The sequence below is a fragment of the Gracilinanus agilis genome, chromosome 1 (genome assembly GCF_016433145.1).
Source record: "Gracilinanus agilis isolate LMUSP501 chromosome 1, AgileGrace, whole genome shotgun sequence".
Classification (NCBI taxonomy): domain Eukaryota; kingdom Metazoa; phylum Chordata; class Mammalia; order Didelphimorphia; family Didelphidae; genus Gracilinanus; species Gracilinanus agilis.
The window spans coordinates 672,133,650-672,150,621 of NC_058130.1; the positions used below are offsets into that span (position 1 = coordinate 672,133,650).

The window sequence follows — 16,972 nt, forward strand, 5'->3', positions numbered from 1 at the left end:
ACCATACTCCTCATATATCAAACAATCCAGCTAATTTTGCAATGGCCTAGTAGTTGAATGGGGAAACAATATAAATCACACTTTTTTGGAAAGGCTTCAAATCCTGTACTTCGTACAAGGTGTCAAATTATTTCTATAGCATAAAAATTATACTTTGTATTTCCCTAATTTTATATTCTAAAATTTTTTAGGTTACTATTTCTGCTTCTTTTTCTCTCTTCACAAATAATTTTTACATGGCACTGAATATGTGGAAATGGTCAAGAGGTAATTTATAACTAATTCTTTTATGTAATAGTTTAGCTCCTTGTTTTTAAAAAAGAGCTATTATAAGTAAACAAATGCCAACTGCAAATATAACTTTAATATATTATGACTGTAAATATTACAGTCATCTACAAGATTTAAAAGCCAAAGCAGCAGCATAATGGCCTCGAATGGCCAAAATAAAATTCCTATATGAGAATTCTCCCATAACATTTTAAAACACCATACAAGGTAAGAAATTGGCTTAACTGATACCCATTTATAATTATATAATTAACAGTCCCTATGTTGAAAAGCTCTAAAGATTGAGAAAATTAAATGTCTCATTCATAATTAAATGTCAATGAGATATAAAAGAATAGAAATTAGCAACTTCTATATTTAGAACTTATTTTGAATAACAAAGAAAACAAGGCAAAAAAGATTTCATCAGTTTTGACTGCATGATAAAAAAAAAATCACACAAAGGCTACTTTTGCCCAACAAAATATTTTTCCAGAAAGCAAGTTCATAAAAAAAAAAAATGTACATATGTTGAGATCTCAAGTATGAGCATGATTTGGATATTTCAGCAATGGAAACCTTGTTGATGAAGATAAATTTTTTTTAATCCCTTTCCTTAGCAGAGCACAAGTGTTAGCACAAGAACATTTTCTGTTCTGCTCAATTTCACTATTTGTCCCAGGAAGCTGCCTTGGTTCTAATTTCTTCTTCTCTACAGAACCCATGTATACCTTTTTCAACTCACATACAATTTGCATTTTCCTAGTTCTCCTGAATTCCCTTAAATACAAAATGCAATATTTTAATTCTGTGATATTTTCCCCCATAATACATACCACAAAATTAATTATTTTCTTTTCCATAAGCCAAAAACAGCACACAATTACTCAAAATTGGGAGTGTTGAGGCAAAAAAAACAGAGGAGAAAAAATAAAGTAGAAAATACATTTTGTAATGTGGAGCATTATGTAAGTGAAGAAGATATGCTCGACTTCTGGCTCTTAAGACTCAAAAGGATCAGAACAAAAAATTTAAAGAAAAAAGAAAACCCAGCAACACTTAAAACAAATAGTTCAATTCCACATTAATTGAATGAATTAAAGAGGAAAGAGAAGCACTGTGCATGAATAAAAAATCATTATCTCAAATCAGGCCAAAATGGATTCTAGGGGCAAGAACAATGATGGAATTAAAAACTTTTAACAAAATAACCAATAATTTTTATATATGGAAAAAGTCTAAAGCAGCCTTGGAACAGCCATGTATAAGAGAGGATGTTTCCATGCAACCACATATGTTTAATAACAAATGAGAAAACCCCAAATCTAAACAGTATAACAATGACTTAAAATAAAATATTAGCTTAGCCATGAAATATGCAAAATAAAAGTAGAAAAATGAAAATGTTAATTGCCATTAGTGAAAAGGCATTTGAACAATTTTTATGAAATAAGAAGCTATTCTTTTTATAAAAAGATATACTAAGAATAAGAACATCAAGCCACAATAAGTTAGTGTTTTAATAAAACATGCTTAATTGCTTGTTCCCATATCTATACATAGTTACTGTCTTAATTCCTAAATATTGTGACAGCATACTTAAATTAAGTGAGGTACATTATTTTACAACTTTTTATAGATATTCTAAAAGGGTTAATTTTTTTCTTCCAGTTTTTTTTCTTCTTCTTCTCTAAAGAACAACAAAGGAAACATTCCTAAAATGCAACCAATAGCCACTCCAACAGCCTTGCCCTAAGGAAACAAAGAACAAAAAATTAAAAATACTTAATACCACCTTTTTAAAAGTTACTTTATTCCTGAAAGAGATTTGCTCGCTTCATTATTTATGTAATAGACAGATGATTTAACTATATTATCAATTTAGGTTTAGTATTTCTTCTTCTTCTTCTTCTTTTTTTTTTTTTTAAACCCTTACCTTCCATCTTGGAGTCAATACTGTGTATTGGCTCCAAGGCAGAAGAGTGGTAAGGGTAGGCAATGGGGGTCAAGTGACTTGCTCAGGGTCACACAGCTGGGAGGGGTCTGAGGCTAGATTTGAACCTAGGACCTCCTATCTCTAGGCCTGGCTCTCAATCCACTGAGCTACCCAGCTGCCCCCTCTTCTTCTTCTTTATTTAAAAAAAAAAAAACTCTTACCTTCTATCTTAGAATCAATACAAGTTTGGATTCCAAGGCAGAAGAGCAGTAAGAGCCAGCTAGGCAACTTAAGTGACTTGCCCAGGGTTACACAGCTAGGAAATGTCTGAGGCCAGATCTAAACCAAGGTTCTCCTAACCCCAGGCCTGGCATTCATCCACTGAATTATCTAGCCCACTTAATACTACTTCTGATAGAAGCCCACTTCTCTCTTCTGAAAGTCTATTTGCCCCTAAGTTCTCAGGGATGTTCCCTCGAGCCAAAGGCACTATTTCAGCCTAAGAGAGTATAAGAGTATAATAAGAGTATAAGAGACCCCTCCTCTGCCCTCCAAGACTCCATGCTTAGAAATTGTGGCATTTAATTCTTGTGACAAGACACTAATAAGCCATTAAATTTATGCCTAAATGCATATTTTGGCGAGTAGTAGATAAGATTTTTTTAAATTTTTATATTTGGCTCACTTCCTATCAACATACTGAATTAGGCTTAGTACTTTCTTAACTGAATTTACTAAATTAAAATATATAATTTTTAAAAAGTTAATGTATTATAATGATTACAACAATGGAAATAGAAAGAACAATAAAAATGAAACTAAACAATGAATAATTCGAATAACCCTAGAAAAAGGAAGGAGAAAATATACCTCCCTCCCTTCTTTATAGCTAGAGAGGAACATGAGGACTGAACACTGCATTTGATAGATTTGGTTCATATGTATGCATTTTGCTGAACTATCTTTTCTCCTCTTCTCTTCTTTGTCATAAAGAATAGTTTGCTGGCAATATTGCTAAGAAAAAAATCAGTTCTGTTTTCTGGATTGCCCAAAGTTTGAATCATGTTTGAATCACACTATAATTTCTCATGGTATTAAAATAAACAATCTTACCAATTGCTTACAAAAATGCTTACCAAGTGCGCACTAAGACGAGTTTGCCACATGTCAACTTGCTTTGGAGTGAGATCAGGAATTGAAAGGCCTAACTTGGAAGCTAAAGCTTCAACATAGCCTGCAAGACTTAAAAAAAAATTAAGTAGATAAGTAGATATAATGTACTTACTGTTGATACAAAGATAAATTTTTTTCTTCCAAACAAAAATAATAAAACTCAATAAACATTTATTCAGCATCTGCTATGCACCAGTCTCTTCCTTCAAGCTTGTGTATAGCATTTACTGTATATTAAAAAAAATACAAAATAGTTACAAAAGAATTAGAGCATGGGAGGAAGAATACTCGTGCATGAAAGGAATTTAGGCGTCTAGCATTTTAGCTGAGCTTTGAAGAAATATTAGGGGTCTCTGAGGTAGAAGTGAGGAGAGAGTACATATAAGTTTTGCAAAGAGCCTATAAAAAAGCAGGAAGATGACAGAAAGAATGTGAATGCTAGGAACAACAAGGAAGCCTGTTTGGTTGTAATGTACATGAAGAAAAGTAATATCTAGAAGCCTTGAAAAGAAAGTCTGAAGCCAGACTGTAAAGGGTCAGAAAGACTGTATTTTCCTCTCAAGGAAAGAGGGTACCCCTGGAGCTCTTTGCAGAGGGGACTGACACGATCAGCCTTATGCTTTAGAAATATCAATTTGACTGGTATGTGAAGGAGGGATTTTAGAAAGGAAAGGATGAAGGAAGAGAGATTAATCAGGTGGCCATTACACTAGAACCGGCAAGAAGTAATGAGGGCCTGCATTATTGAAGGAAGTATAAGAAGAGAATGTATATAAAAGATGTCATGAAGGCAAAATCAAAATGACTTGGCTATGTAAAGTCCATGTTGACTCTAAGACTATGAACCTGACTGATTAAAAGAATCTCAGTACACTCAACAGACCTAGGTTTTTTTTGTTGTTTTTTTTTTTTAAATCAGGTTGGCATTAGGGATGAAGGAAGATAGTTTCAGATGCCTATAGGATAATCAGTTGGAAATGTCCAATAAACAGTTGGTAGTAAAGGACTGATGGTTCGGGAAGAACTGGGGGGTAGATATGTGGACCTGTAAATCTGCAAAGAGTTGATCACTAATCTTATAAGAGCTGATGAAATATCCAAGAGAGGGAATATGGTAAAAAGAAGAGAAGGGGACACAGAATGGAGTCCTAAGACACATCCAAGTATAGGGAATGAGGCAACAATGGTGATTCTACATAGAATATTGATAAGGAATAACTAGACAAGTGGGAAGATAACCAGAGGAGAAATGTCATGGAAATCCAAGGAAGTAAGAGTATTTGGAAGGATGAGGTGGTCAATAAGACAAATCCTGCAAAAAGATGAAGGTGAAATAAGGAATTAAAAAGGTAATCACTCCTAGTAATTAATAGATCACTGGTAAATGTGGAAAAGAACAGTAATTTGAGTTTTCTCATTACAGAGAGAATGCAAGTGCCTTGGCAGTAGGGAAGCCCATTTCTGTCTTTGAATCCCTAATGCCTAGCACATACCAAAAACTCAATGAATTTATAAGTTTATAGATTTGAACATGGCCTCAAACTATACAGAACAAAACCCATTCATTCTTGCCCACCTTGTATTCCTCTTGCCTATATCCTTGTATAAATTTGCCAAAGGTGGTCAATCACACAAACTGGAAGTTTTCCTTGCTTTTTCTTGCTATTTTGACAGTGAAATGAGTTCTTTACTCCATTGATAAACATATATTAAATGCCTACTATGTGCCAGCCACTGTGCTAAATACTGACGTTACAAAGAAAGGCAAAATATGGCCCCTGCCTTCACAGTCTAATAGAGGAGACAACATAAAAATAACTATGTTCAGATAAGCCAAAAACAGTGCAGAGAGAACCCTGTCAACTTTTGTCTTCATCCCCTGACCAGCCCATATTCTTGTTACTTTTTTAATGATGTTCATCAATGTCCTTTAATGATTATGGGTTATAGTCTATCTCCACCACAGTACCCTCCAGAGCTCTCTTTGTAATATTTGTGGAGTTTTAAAAAAAAATTATTGACTTACTGTATTCCATTAGACTATAAGCTCCTTCTGGGCAAGGATGTTTCACTTTTGTTTTTCTATTAGCACTTAGCACAGTGCCCAATTAATAACAGATGCTTAATAAATACTTGTTGGATGATTCTTTGTTTTGCTGCCTTATGTCAATGTCAACAGATTACTATTAGAAAGCTTGAGGTCATTAAAAGAGCTCTGCAATTTCACAAAGGCACTACAACCTGCTCTCCTCCTCCTATACAACTCTGCTGCTCAATTGTATCATCTACCCCAGTTACACACATTGATAGACAAGTTCTATAATTTGTCCATCAAAATGCATATTGTATTTCTGACATTAGCAATGACAATTTTATCAGAAAATTTAGCCAATGTAAATTAATCACCATGACAAGGAGAATGAGAGTCTAGAGATTAAATCAGAAAACATTTCACTTATTTGCCAAATGGAGAAAGATGACACAAACTAACACAGGTAGAACATTAATTCATTTGTAAAATCTTACAAAGATGAATGTTGAATGATTATGAGCAGGAACATCTCATAAAACAGAAACAAGAACTAAAGATAAAAACCAGTTAAAAGAGAATCTGGCAAGACACCCAACTAAACACAGTAATCCCAAAGGCATCTAAGAATGAAATAGAAGAACAAGAAAATAGAAAAAAATATAAATTGTTTATAGAATCCATCATGACAAACTCTTTTCTTTCAAGGAATTGCTATATTTGAACTTTAAAATCATAGTTCTGGAAGTATTTATAAAGACTGTTAGAAATGACACTAAGGAGAACAAAGATGAAAAAGATATCTATTATACCAAGTGTATGCAGAAGAGATCAATCTTGGAAGAGGCATTATTGTGAGGTCCTTGAGAGATCATCAAAATTTCTGGAGGAAGGAAAGATACCAAAGGAATAGAATCAATCTCAGACCTAATTATATCCCCAAAAAGTAATTAAAAGATCAATTAACTACTGTCCAATAATGCCTACATTCCCATCTATAAAAATTTCAATGAGTGGTAGCTCAGTGGATTGAGAGCCAAGCCTAGAGATGGAGGTCCTAGGTTCAAATCTGGACTCAGGCACTTTCTAGCTATGTGCCCCTGGGCAAGTCACTTAACCCCCATTGCCTAGCCCTTACTGCTCTCCTACTTGCAACCAATACACAGTACTGACTCTATGACACAAGGTAAGGATTGCTAAAAAATTTTAATGAGAGTAAGTTACACATTAATTAAAAACATCCTTGACAGTAGTAAGGAAAAAAGCAGGGTTTTGCAAGTGATATTCAATAAAAGACCACATCTTTACCATTTCACAATTAAATGAAAGATGTAGAGAACAAAAGATCCCAAAGGGTCTATTTGTTGATTATGAACAAGTTTCTGATTAGGCAGAACAAAAAAACACTATGGTACAAGGTTTCTCCCACTCACGCATCAAAATTCTTCAAGATACCAGTTCAACCACCCTTAGAATATAAGCTCCTTTCAAGAAGGGACTGTTTCATATATTGTGTCTGATCCACAGTAGTTAGATTAATAAATGAGTACTGCTTGATTCGCTGACATACCAACCGAGATGATCCTCAACAAAAGTGTCTGACACTGTGAGTATAGAGTGAAAAGAGATGCCCTGAGGAAGTCAGGATGTTCCTGTTTATAGATGGCATTGTGCTGTTCCTGGCAAACACCAGAGTGGTCCAGATCCCCACTCCCACCCCAACCCCACCCCTGGGGAAGTTGATTCTAATTCAAAGTAGCTCAGCCTGACTATCCACAAGAAAAGACCAAGTAGAAGAAAGATGTCTATTTTCCTGGCTTGGCATTTAATTATTCAATAGGGCCAAACCAAGGAACCGAGAATTAAGTGTGAAGTAGGAAAAAAAAAAATACTGAGCACAAAAAGCTTTTTCTGTAAGTTTGGCTGAGAAAAAGAAAAGAAAGATGATAGTATTAAGGGGGGTTAGGATCAATTGAAAGTCTTTTAAGGATGCAAGCGATCTAGATGCATTTTTAAACATTTAAAAAGTAGTCAACTGACAAGGAAAAACTGAAAATTAGTAAAAGAGAAAGGGGTCACGAATAAGTCAAGCTTCCCCAGAAAACAGGAAGTAATGAGATGAAAGTAATTTAACAACTATAAGGCACATTTCTCTATATGGCCTTAAAGTATCTGCTACAACTTTAAAATCATACTTGTAAATAAGGGCTCTCAAATTTTTTTAAAATCTTGCCAACCAATAGGAGTAATTGATATGAACAATTCTCTACTACCTTTACAAAAACTCATTGATTCCAAAGGTAGGTAGGTTTTGTAGGATGATATGTTCAAAATATAAATTATGGTAATCAGTCATATAAAGCATCTTTACCATTGGTTCCTTGGAAAGCATTAAGGACTCATAAAGAAATACTTAAAGAAAACTGAAGCACTTATAGTTTGATAGTGCCTAGAGGATCCAGAAAAAAATATCAAAGACATAAATCTAAAAGACATCAAATGCATGCTGTATTGAATTCTAATTCAGAGATTAATTTATAAACGTAAAAGAGAATTAAGTCACTATTAGATTATAAGACCTAAGTAGGGAGAGATCATTTCTTATGCAAACCTCGTCTCTTCCACAGCATCTACTACAGTGCTTAGCACATTGTGGCATTTAATAAAAGATTAGTGTATTGAATTCACTCAAAAAGTTCTCTCTTGTATCAGCTGACTTTACTCAACACATCAGAAAGCACCAACGGTGGTGACAGATTAAATTAGAAGGTAAATTTTAGAATATCTCATCACAGCATTACATGTGGTAACTTTAGTACAACCTAGCATAGGACAAAGATTTCAGTGAAAGGGAATAGGTTTAAATGCTGGCTCTGCCACTTATTAATTACCTGAAGGTCCTTGGCACAAGTCACTTCTTTGACTGAGATAGTCTCTAAGGTCTCATCAAGTTTTTAATCTTTGAAGAACTAGTCAGCAAAAACTTTTCTACCAGCAAGTCATCTATGATTTTGGGGAATAAGTAACAAAATGACTTCTAATTTTGCTTTGATGTTTATTAGCTATATGACTATAGGATAAGAAATTTAACCTGTAAAACCTCAATGAACTCATCTGCAGTGCCTGTATCTCATGTGGTTATTATGAAGATCAGATAATACATCTAAAATACCTTTCATAAACCTTAAGGCACTAAGTGAATGGCTATCATGTTATTACATATATGTATCACGAAGTTCTTGAGATCACCATAAAGCCTTACTTCTGGAAATCTCACTTAAAAATAAAATTTTACATTTTCTCAAATGTTTCAAGTTTTAAAAACCCCAAACTTACCCAAGTCCAGCTAAATCTGAAACAAGATTTCCCAAAGCAGCAGCTAAAAGATTGGAAAAAATTATTTGAAAAGTACAATTAGAAAAATGTTTACCAAAAAAAATCATAATTCAGATTCCAATATTGAGTTAGTACATTTCCCAAATTATGTGACCTTATGGCCATAAAAAATTTACAATAGAAATTCTCCCCAAATAAAAAAGCAAAAGCAATTTCACCAAGAATATAGCATTCTACCTCCAATAATTAGTCCTTTTTTCTTTTTTTTTTTTTAAAGTTCAAGCAACTGATGTCAACTTGAAGGAAGATCTCTAGCAGAAATACTAGGGAATATTTCCTGGGTCTTGTGCTACACAACATGTATGTAAAGTTACTCTGATAAGGGCAAGGAAGGCATACTTGTCAAATCTGCAGATGACAAGAAACTGGAAGGCAGAATTTAAATAGGATCCCAAAATATTAACAGGCTAGAATGATTAGGCAAAATCAAATAAGATAAAATGGAATAGGGATAAATATAAAATTCTATTCTTGGGTTAAAAAAAAACAACTTAAAGGATTTAGGAAGGCCAGATGGACAGTTGTTGGTCTAAAAAAAAAAAAAAGGGAACTCAGGGGTAGTACCAGAGGATGATTTCAATGAGCCAACAGCTTTTTGGATGCCATGCAAGTAATGAACTAGGAGGCACAGTATCCTTATTTAAATCATTTAACATCTCTGAGTCCCGATCTCTTCTGAAAAAAGAAGATAGTAGTTGCAGTATTTACCTAATATATCTTTGATCATCATATAATAAAACACACTATAAAACCTTAAATCACTACTTAAGATGGTTGTAACAAACTGAATGCTAGAATTCAATGGAGTCAATAATGACCTGGTTTAAATCCCACCTGGGCCACTTTCTAGCTTGTTTAGCCCTGGGGAAGTCACAGGGGGCCTCTCTCAGTTCCTCATCTGTTAAAAAAAGGAGTTGAAAAGATGACCTTAAGGCCCCTTCCAATTCTAAAACTAGAATCCTATGATCCTAGAATGAGGAAGTTGATAGCTCTGTCATGCTCTTCCCTGATTAGCCCAACTGTGGAGTTTATTTTGGCATTGCAAGCTGGAACAAGAACTGGAGCCTATATCATGCAAGTGTCAGATGAAGAACCTGGGGACATTGAGCTGGGAGAAGAAAAATTTTCAATGCATCATTTTGGCTATCTTTAAGGTAGTAGAAGAATAGCCATGTGTAAAAGACTTGTTTTGCTGGCCCCAAAAGGTTGAAGTAGGAGCAATGAATGGATGTTATAGAAAAGCAGATAGATTTGGTGTTGGTAAAAAGTTCATAGGCACAACCATACAAAAGAGGGCTATATTCCTTGTATATCTGTTTATTCAAGGTGAAGGAATAGGAAGTATTGAAAATGACTCAGGTTTTGACCCTGAAGAACCAGGACAGTGGTGGTACACAAAGGATCATAGACCTCGGGCTGGAAAGGACCCTAGTTCAACCTCCTCATTATACATATGGGCAGAGTCTGAGAAAAGGTTAATAGCTCAATCAAGGTCATATAGGAAGCAAATCAGAGGCAGGATTTGAACCCAGATCTTCTGACTCCAGAGCCAAAACTTCTCCCAACATACTAAGTGGAAAGTCTACTCAAAATCGTTCAGTAATTCCCTATTAATAAGTGAAAAGACCCTTCTTATCACTTTCTCCCCATGTTAGAATTATTTGCATATGTTTTCCCCTTGATTAGATTTTAAGCAACTCAAGAATAAACTATACATTATATCTGTCTTTGTATCCCAAACTCAAGTCTTCAAGAGATTAGATAGCCATTTGTCAACTATATTAGAAAGCATTCTTGGACAAGTACAGGTCTAGACTGCCTCTGAGGAGCCTTCTCTAACTGAGATTTTACAGCTTTGTCCTTAGCCCTTTCTTTTCTCTCACTTCTCTTTCATTTGGTGACCATCTACAATTATTATCAAGTATTCAAATGACTCTCAAATATAAATTCTCTATCCTCAATCTCTCTTTAGAATGCCAATGTTGTATTTCTAAAGGTCTCCTGGCTACACTGTAACATAACAAACAATATATCTAAAAGTGAACTCTTTCTCTCTCCCCAGATCTTCCAACCCATCTAACTTTTCACTTCTATTCAGCACAACCACAGAGCAGTGAAAATGGCACTGGCTCTGGAGTTTCGGGCCATGAGTTTAAACTTTTGTCTCATTTATTAGTATTTATTATCTGTGTGAACTTGATGAAGTCACTTAACCTAGAGTTAATGGCTCTACCCCTTATCCATGTTATTTTGAGCAAATCAAATTATGGGCCTCAGAATGGAAAAAAATATTTTTATTACCCATTTCATTGAGTTTCATATGTGAGAATACAAATAAAAGACTTTTGTAAAAAAAAATAGACAAATTGTATTGCAGAGAAGGTAAAGGAAAAATGAGTGAGAGAAAGGGGTAATCTATGTAAAACAAAGGGCATGACCAATGGGAGTCAATATATTGCCCAGAGTAAAATACACTAAAATGTTCTGAGCCCCTAAGAAAATTATTACATAAATACAAAATGAGGAAGAATAAATAATTAATATTTTAAAAGATATTTCAATGATATGACAAAATCTATTTAGAATGAATTATCTTCTTCAACAAGAATTTTTTGGGGGGAAAACTTTCAGGGCATAAACAATAAGATAAGAACCTTTTATTCATATTACTTGCCTGCCATAGTTGAAATCCCCAAAATAATTCCAATAGACAACTCTATTTGGGTTCCCTAAAAATGAAAAATAGGGAAAAGACATTTTTAATATTTTAAAATAAAGTTAAAAAATTAAAATGTAGAAAATCACAAAATAAATTTATAATTATATAATGATAATATCAAAAAAATTCTTAAAATCAGATTTCTAACATATAGTTTGGTATTACATAAAAAATATAGCAGAGATGATTTCAGAAAAGATATTTTAGCTAAAGTTAGATTATGTTATTTGTGGGAGAAAAAATGCATACCACTATACATATTAAACAAAATCAGGCATATTTTACAGAGAAAGATATTTTGTAAAATATTTGAACTAAGGATACACTTGCTCATATATGATTTTAATGCTAAAAGGTGACTCTTTTGTGAATTTACTTTCTATTAAGAGGCTTAAAAAGACATTCATTTTCTAGGGATCCTCTGAATTATTTTTTAATAGTAATCATTCTAACAATTAAATCATGGGTGTGTATGTATATATCAGACAATTTAAGACTAGATGGTTCTTTAGGAAAAGAAGCAATAATATTTCAGCCAATTAATCTATAGCATCAAACAAAGCCCTCTTTTATTTCTATAACACATTTAATCCAAGATATTTTATAGATGTTCATTATTGCCCTGAGGAAGGGAAGGGACTTAGATATTACTACCTCCATTTTTGCAGATGAGGGACCTAGGGCAACAAAATATTAAATTATTCAGTGGGATTGATTAGATCGAACTGGAAAGTAAATCCCAGGTTCTCATTTTCCAGTCCAGTCTACTCTGCTACACTTATAGGAACTGGCCTCTCAAAAGTAATCTCTCATACTCCTGTCTGAGAGGGGACAGAAGAAATCTCTAACCTCATTTCTGAAAACATACTACATTCTCTCTGAAAACAGATTATTTAAGGGAATATTAAACTACCAGTCAGGGATTTTTCACATTATTAAAAGAAAATTTAGCTAATTTTACCTTAATCTCTTTGATTTTGTTTTTTCCCCACAAGACTTCTTTATTTTACCGCTATAATATCTAATACTTGCCATACATCGGCTCCAAATAAGCTGATGTATAAAAGATCTAGTAGAAACTTTTTAATTTCAAGGTAGTAACCCAAGTAAATTTTCAAAGAAATAAATTCAGAAAAGAAAAAATGAAAATGCAAGCAAAGAAATAGGAATGACTATGTATTTTAATCTGCTATAGATAATAAGTAACTTGGGTACTCATGTAAAGGAGAAATGACTAGCAGCTTCGGGAATATAAAAATATCTATTGCTTCTCTGAAAGCAATGAAAGGGCAGATATAACATTAGTGACGTCTGAGAGGAAAATGTAAATGAAAATTATTTTTCAAGTAGCTACTAACAGTTTCACATAAGAGACTTATTTGCCTTCTAAATAGCATGAAGATGTAGAAAATTCCCAAATAAAGCAAAAGAATTGTGGGCAAAGTATTATTTAAATATAGCTAGATAATAATTGTTTAAACCCAACTTAAATAATATTTCATATTTCAAAGATCTGCTAATATCTATCCTAATAAAACCAGATAAAAAGTTATTCAATACTAACTACATATATATAAACTGTTATAAGAAAGAGGGTGTTGGATAATGTGAAAATGGGATAAGGAGCTACATGAGGAAATTTTTGTATAAGCCAAAGCTCTAAACCAGTCAGGTCAGATCCTAGTCCAGAGAAATTCACAGACTTTTGAATGGGATTTTGCCATGAACACTGCTGGGGAAGCAAATAATGAGGAATTAGCCCAAGGAATTAAGGGCCCTCAAGTGCCCTGTGAAACAGGAGAGGAGAAAACTAAGAATCTTGGAAACTTTGTCTTTTCCAAGCACACATGCTCTATACACAGGAGTACTAGAAGGCAGCAGTAAGATAAAGCAAGGCGGATTCCTTTTGGTTATCACTGCAAGAATTCCCCAGAAATGGCTTTTCTTTATTGATGTTATTATTACTATCATGAGATGAATTTTCTTTCAAGTTAGTTACCCTTTAATTGTCCTCTTTGCACTATGTAAAACAATAAGGTGCTTCATTATTTTTGCTATGGTGTTACATAAATAAGAATTGGAGACAAACACCACAGTATTAAATGTGTAAGCATAATTGAATCACTGAAGCACGACTACAATGGGGTGGGTATATGTCTGGAGCCCATAAATCTAGCTAGTTCTCATATTTATAAAAACAATGTAATGAATCATTTAAAATGTTAAATATTCCCCCCAAAATTTATGATTGATTTCAGAGGGCTTTTGTATAAATATTTAAGTAGACAGATAAGGTGCTCAGGGAATTTATTTAAAACAAAATAATGAAGCCACAATGTGTTTTGCCACAAAAAAGCATAAATCAATATGATATACCATATTGTGAGCATGTGTATATCTTACATTAACATTACTTTGTAATCAACAATTCATCATGGATATATTTATTATAATTATATTTGAACTCAACTACTTTAATACTACAAGGCATTAACTAAGTAGCATAACAAGCTATATTCGGACACATAAAAGTCATCAACACTCCATGGTAAATTCTGTTCTAATATGTAAATGTAAGCAACTAAATAGCAACAGACATTTTCAAATGACTAGACTTTAAAGTTATGCTTTAGGGATCAAATCCACTGCTCACCTTATGTAACCTATTCCAATCTTTTAGAGTTATCAGTTAGTCTCAATTTCTTCTGGTAAACACTCATTCTGACAAATTGCTTATCAACTTCTAATTATGCTAAACTACAACTTAAAATATTTTAGAGCTGGATGTTTCCACCATTATTAGTTCTATCTTGCTCTTCCTAAAAGGTGGGCCCTTAACAAGAAGCCTTTGGATAGATTTCAGGAGGATTCATGAATTTGGTTTTTTTTTTTTCTAATACATTTTGATAACTATATTGGTGAATCCAAAAGACAAAACTGGTCAAGAGCTCCTGTTCTAAAGAAAGGTGAAGGTGTCCCAGGATTTCTATCTAAATCATCTCAAATTTTCATGTCTAGATACTTAGAGACTTAATAAAATAGATACAAGGTTGTACATTGTCAAGTATCTGTACCACAAATTTTTAAATGTTCACCAAGTTATATTTTAAAATTTTAGAATGACTGTGCTATTATACTCAACTATATTTACTTTATATAAATACACTGTGGGTGAATTTCTTTTGATTAAAGTTCCATATGACTCTCTAATCATTAAGTCATATTTCAAAGTTTCTTGTTATTTTCTAACCAATTAATCAACTTTAGGTCTGGAAAAGGACTTCCATTTCTGAAATTGAGTATTTTCACTAATACCTTTAAAACTTAGAAGAAATATGGACTGAGGTGTTATTTGGTAGTTATGATAAACCTTAGTTCCACTTTCAAAACTAATTTGCTATGGCTATCCCTCAATTTCTTCTTTGGGTTACTATTAACATTGAGGAGTCACAGTTATGAAACATTTTAATCTCCTTGGATAAGAGGACTGCAAACACAAAACATTAAATTTTCCTAGTTTATGCATTTATGTTTCATTATATCTCAGGGAACTGAAAGATTTCATTCACCCTCCTCTTTTCCTCTCCAAAGCATAAGGAATATTTCTTTTAATTCTCTACTACCAAGTTCATTTTTCTTCATTTTTTTATAAATGCTAATCAATCCCAATAGTATAACTTTCTTCTCCTATTGAGAGATGGTGTTATATGGTAGAAAAAGTACTTTTCTGAAGCAATGAAGATATCAGGCCTCAAATACTATCTCAGTAATAGCTACGTGATTATGGGCTATCAATTTCCTTAAGTCTTAGGTTCCTCATCTGTAAAATGGGGATAATGTCTGATATCAACCTCACAAAGTTGTTATGAAAATCAAATGAGGTCAAGTAAGGGCATATAAAATGCTTTAAGGGAAAATGTTTAAATTTTTAAAATACAATATGTTTATAAACTAGGAATTATCTATATATGCTTCTAAAGAACATCAGAAAATATAGGCATGCATGTGTATATCTGTGCCTATACATATATGCATACATATGTGTATAGCACAAATATACATACACATTTCTAGAGTTGTTTTCTTTATTCAAAATAAGTGTGAACAACATAATATGCAATTGAAAATATAAACTTAAACCAAACTGATGATATAATCAATGATGCCTATCATTGGAACATTTCTTTTGAATCATTTCTTAAAATTTAACTAAGGTAACAGCTTCTAAGAAATAGAACAAATAAAATAATATATTTTCATTAAATAAATTAAAATTTCATATATGAATATACAAGGAAATGTTTAAGATCACATTAATTCCTTTACTAAATAAGAAGTGGGGGGGAAAAAAAGGAACTTACTGCAACAATCATAATTGCATTATCCAAAAAGCCAAACCCTACGAAAGGTAATGCATTGTGGATGAATACTGAAAAACATCAAAAAAACAGAAAAGCAATAAATACCTTATATAGTTTAAGGCTGCCACAACTTTAGCACAAAAAAAGGAAAAGAAAGAAAAACATATGGTCAAATCTTCCAAAAGTCCTTGAAACTTATGGAGCGCTTATGTTTAATACAGTATCTCTGTAATTCCCAGAATTAAGTAATAATTAGTATTTATAGTCACAGTGCCTCACAGGCACAGACAACACTAAAGCTCCAACTTCTTCTAATTACTACATATAATATGTAAAAAATATTTGTTTACTATATTTGCATGTTTTATACTGGTATAAAGCACACACTTACAACTTTCCATGTTTGACCTGGTAGAACTAACCTGTTTCTTTCTCACATATAAAGATACAGAAAACTCATTTCAAAATTAGGAAAACATATATAAGCTTTAGTAATGAATGATAACCTACCAAAACACGAACTCCAAATAAAATGATTTTGGTTAACAAGGAACAGTATTCGAAATATCAAGGGAGACTGACAACCTCACATAAGTTATAGGCATTTACCTTTCAAATATGTAATTTTTCTCTCAGTTTATCTTCAGTTCCTAGGAGCTCAGCTCACATAACCATAGCAAAGACTGCTCTATTTAAAAGGAAAGTAATAGGATCCCTACCAAAGGTAGAAACAATCCAGCTTCCCATTAATCTGAGGTTAGTCTTAAAGCCTCTTAAGTATAAACAAACACCCACTTAGAGGGTGATCATAGAATCACTATCTAGAGGTGGTCTCAGAAGTCATCTATTCTAAGCCCTTTCATTTTACAAATGAGGAAACTGAGGTGCATGGAAATTAGGTCACTTGTCCAAGATCACAAAGCTATTAAGTTTCAAAGACAAGATTTTAAACATCTGACACTATGCTCTTTCTACTGTATCATAACTATTTTCCAACATTCTATAGAATTCTGTATTACTCGACTTACAAAAACTATAACAAATGAGTTATATTGGGGTTCTCTAACCAGTAAAGAAAAAACCCTCTA

At 33.1% G+C, this 16,972-nt stretch overlaps 1 protein-coding gene across 2 annotated transcripts in view; it reads right to left on the minus strand.

The window, feature by feature from the left end:
* Positions 1-1,547: 1,547 nt before the first annotated feature.
* Positions 1,548-16,972, minus strand: part of TMEM65 (transmembrane protein 65) — a 48,731-nt gene continuing 33,306 nt past the window's right edge. For both annotated transcript variants that reach the window (XM_044669039.1, XM_044669032.1), the window contains 5 exons: positions 15,885-15,952; positions 11,479-11,533; positions 8,745-8,787; positions 3,343-3,448; positions 1,548-2,022 (listed from right to left, as the gene is read on the minus strand). In XM_044669039.1, the coding sequence (XP_044524974.1) occupies positions 1,924-2,022; positions 3,343-3,448; positions 8,745-8,787; positions 11,479-11,533; positions 15,885-15,952 (371 nt within the window). In that variant the 3' untranslated portion in view covers positions 1,548-1,923. The remainder of the gene's footprint in view (positions 2,023-3,342; positions 3,449-8,744; positions 8,788-11,478; positions 11,534-15,884; positions 15,953-16,972) is intronic.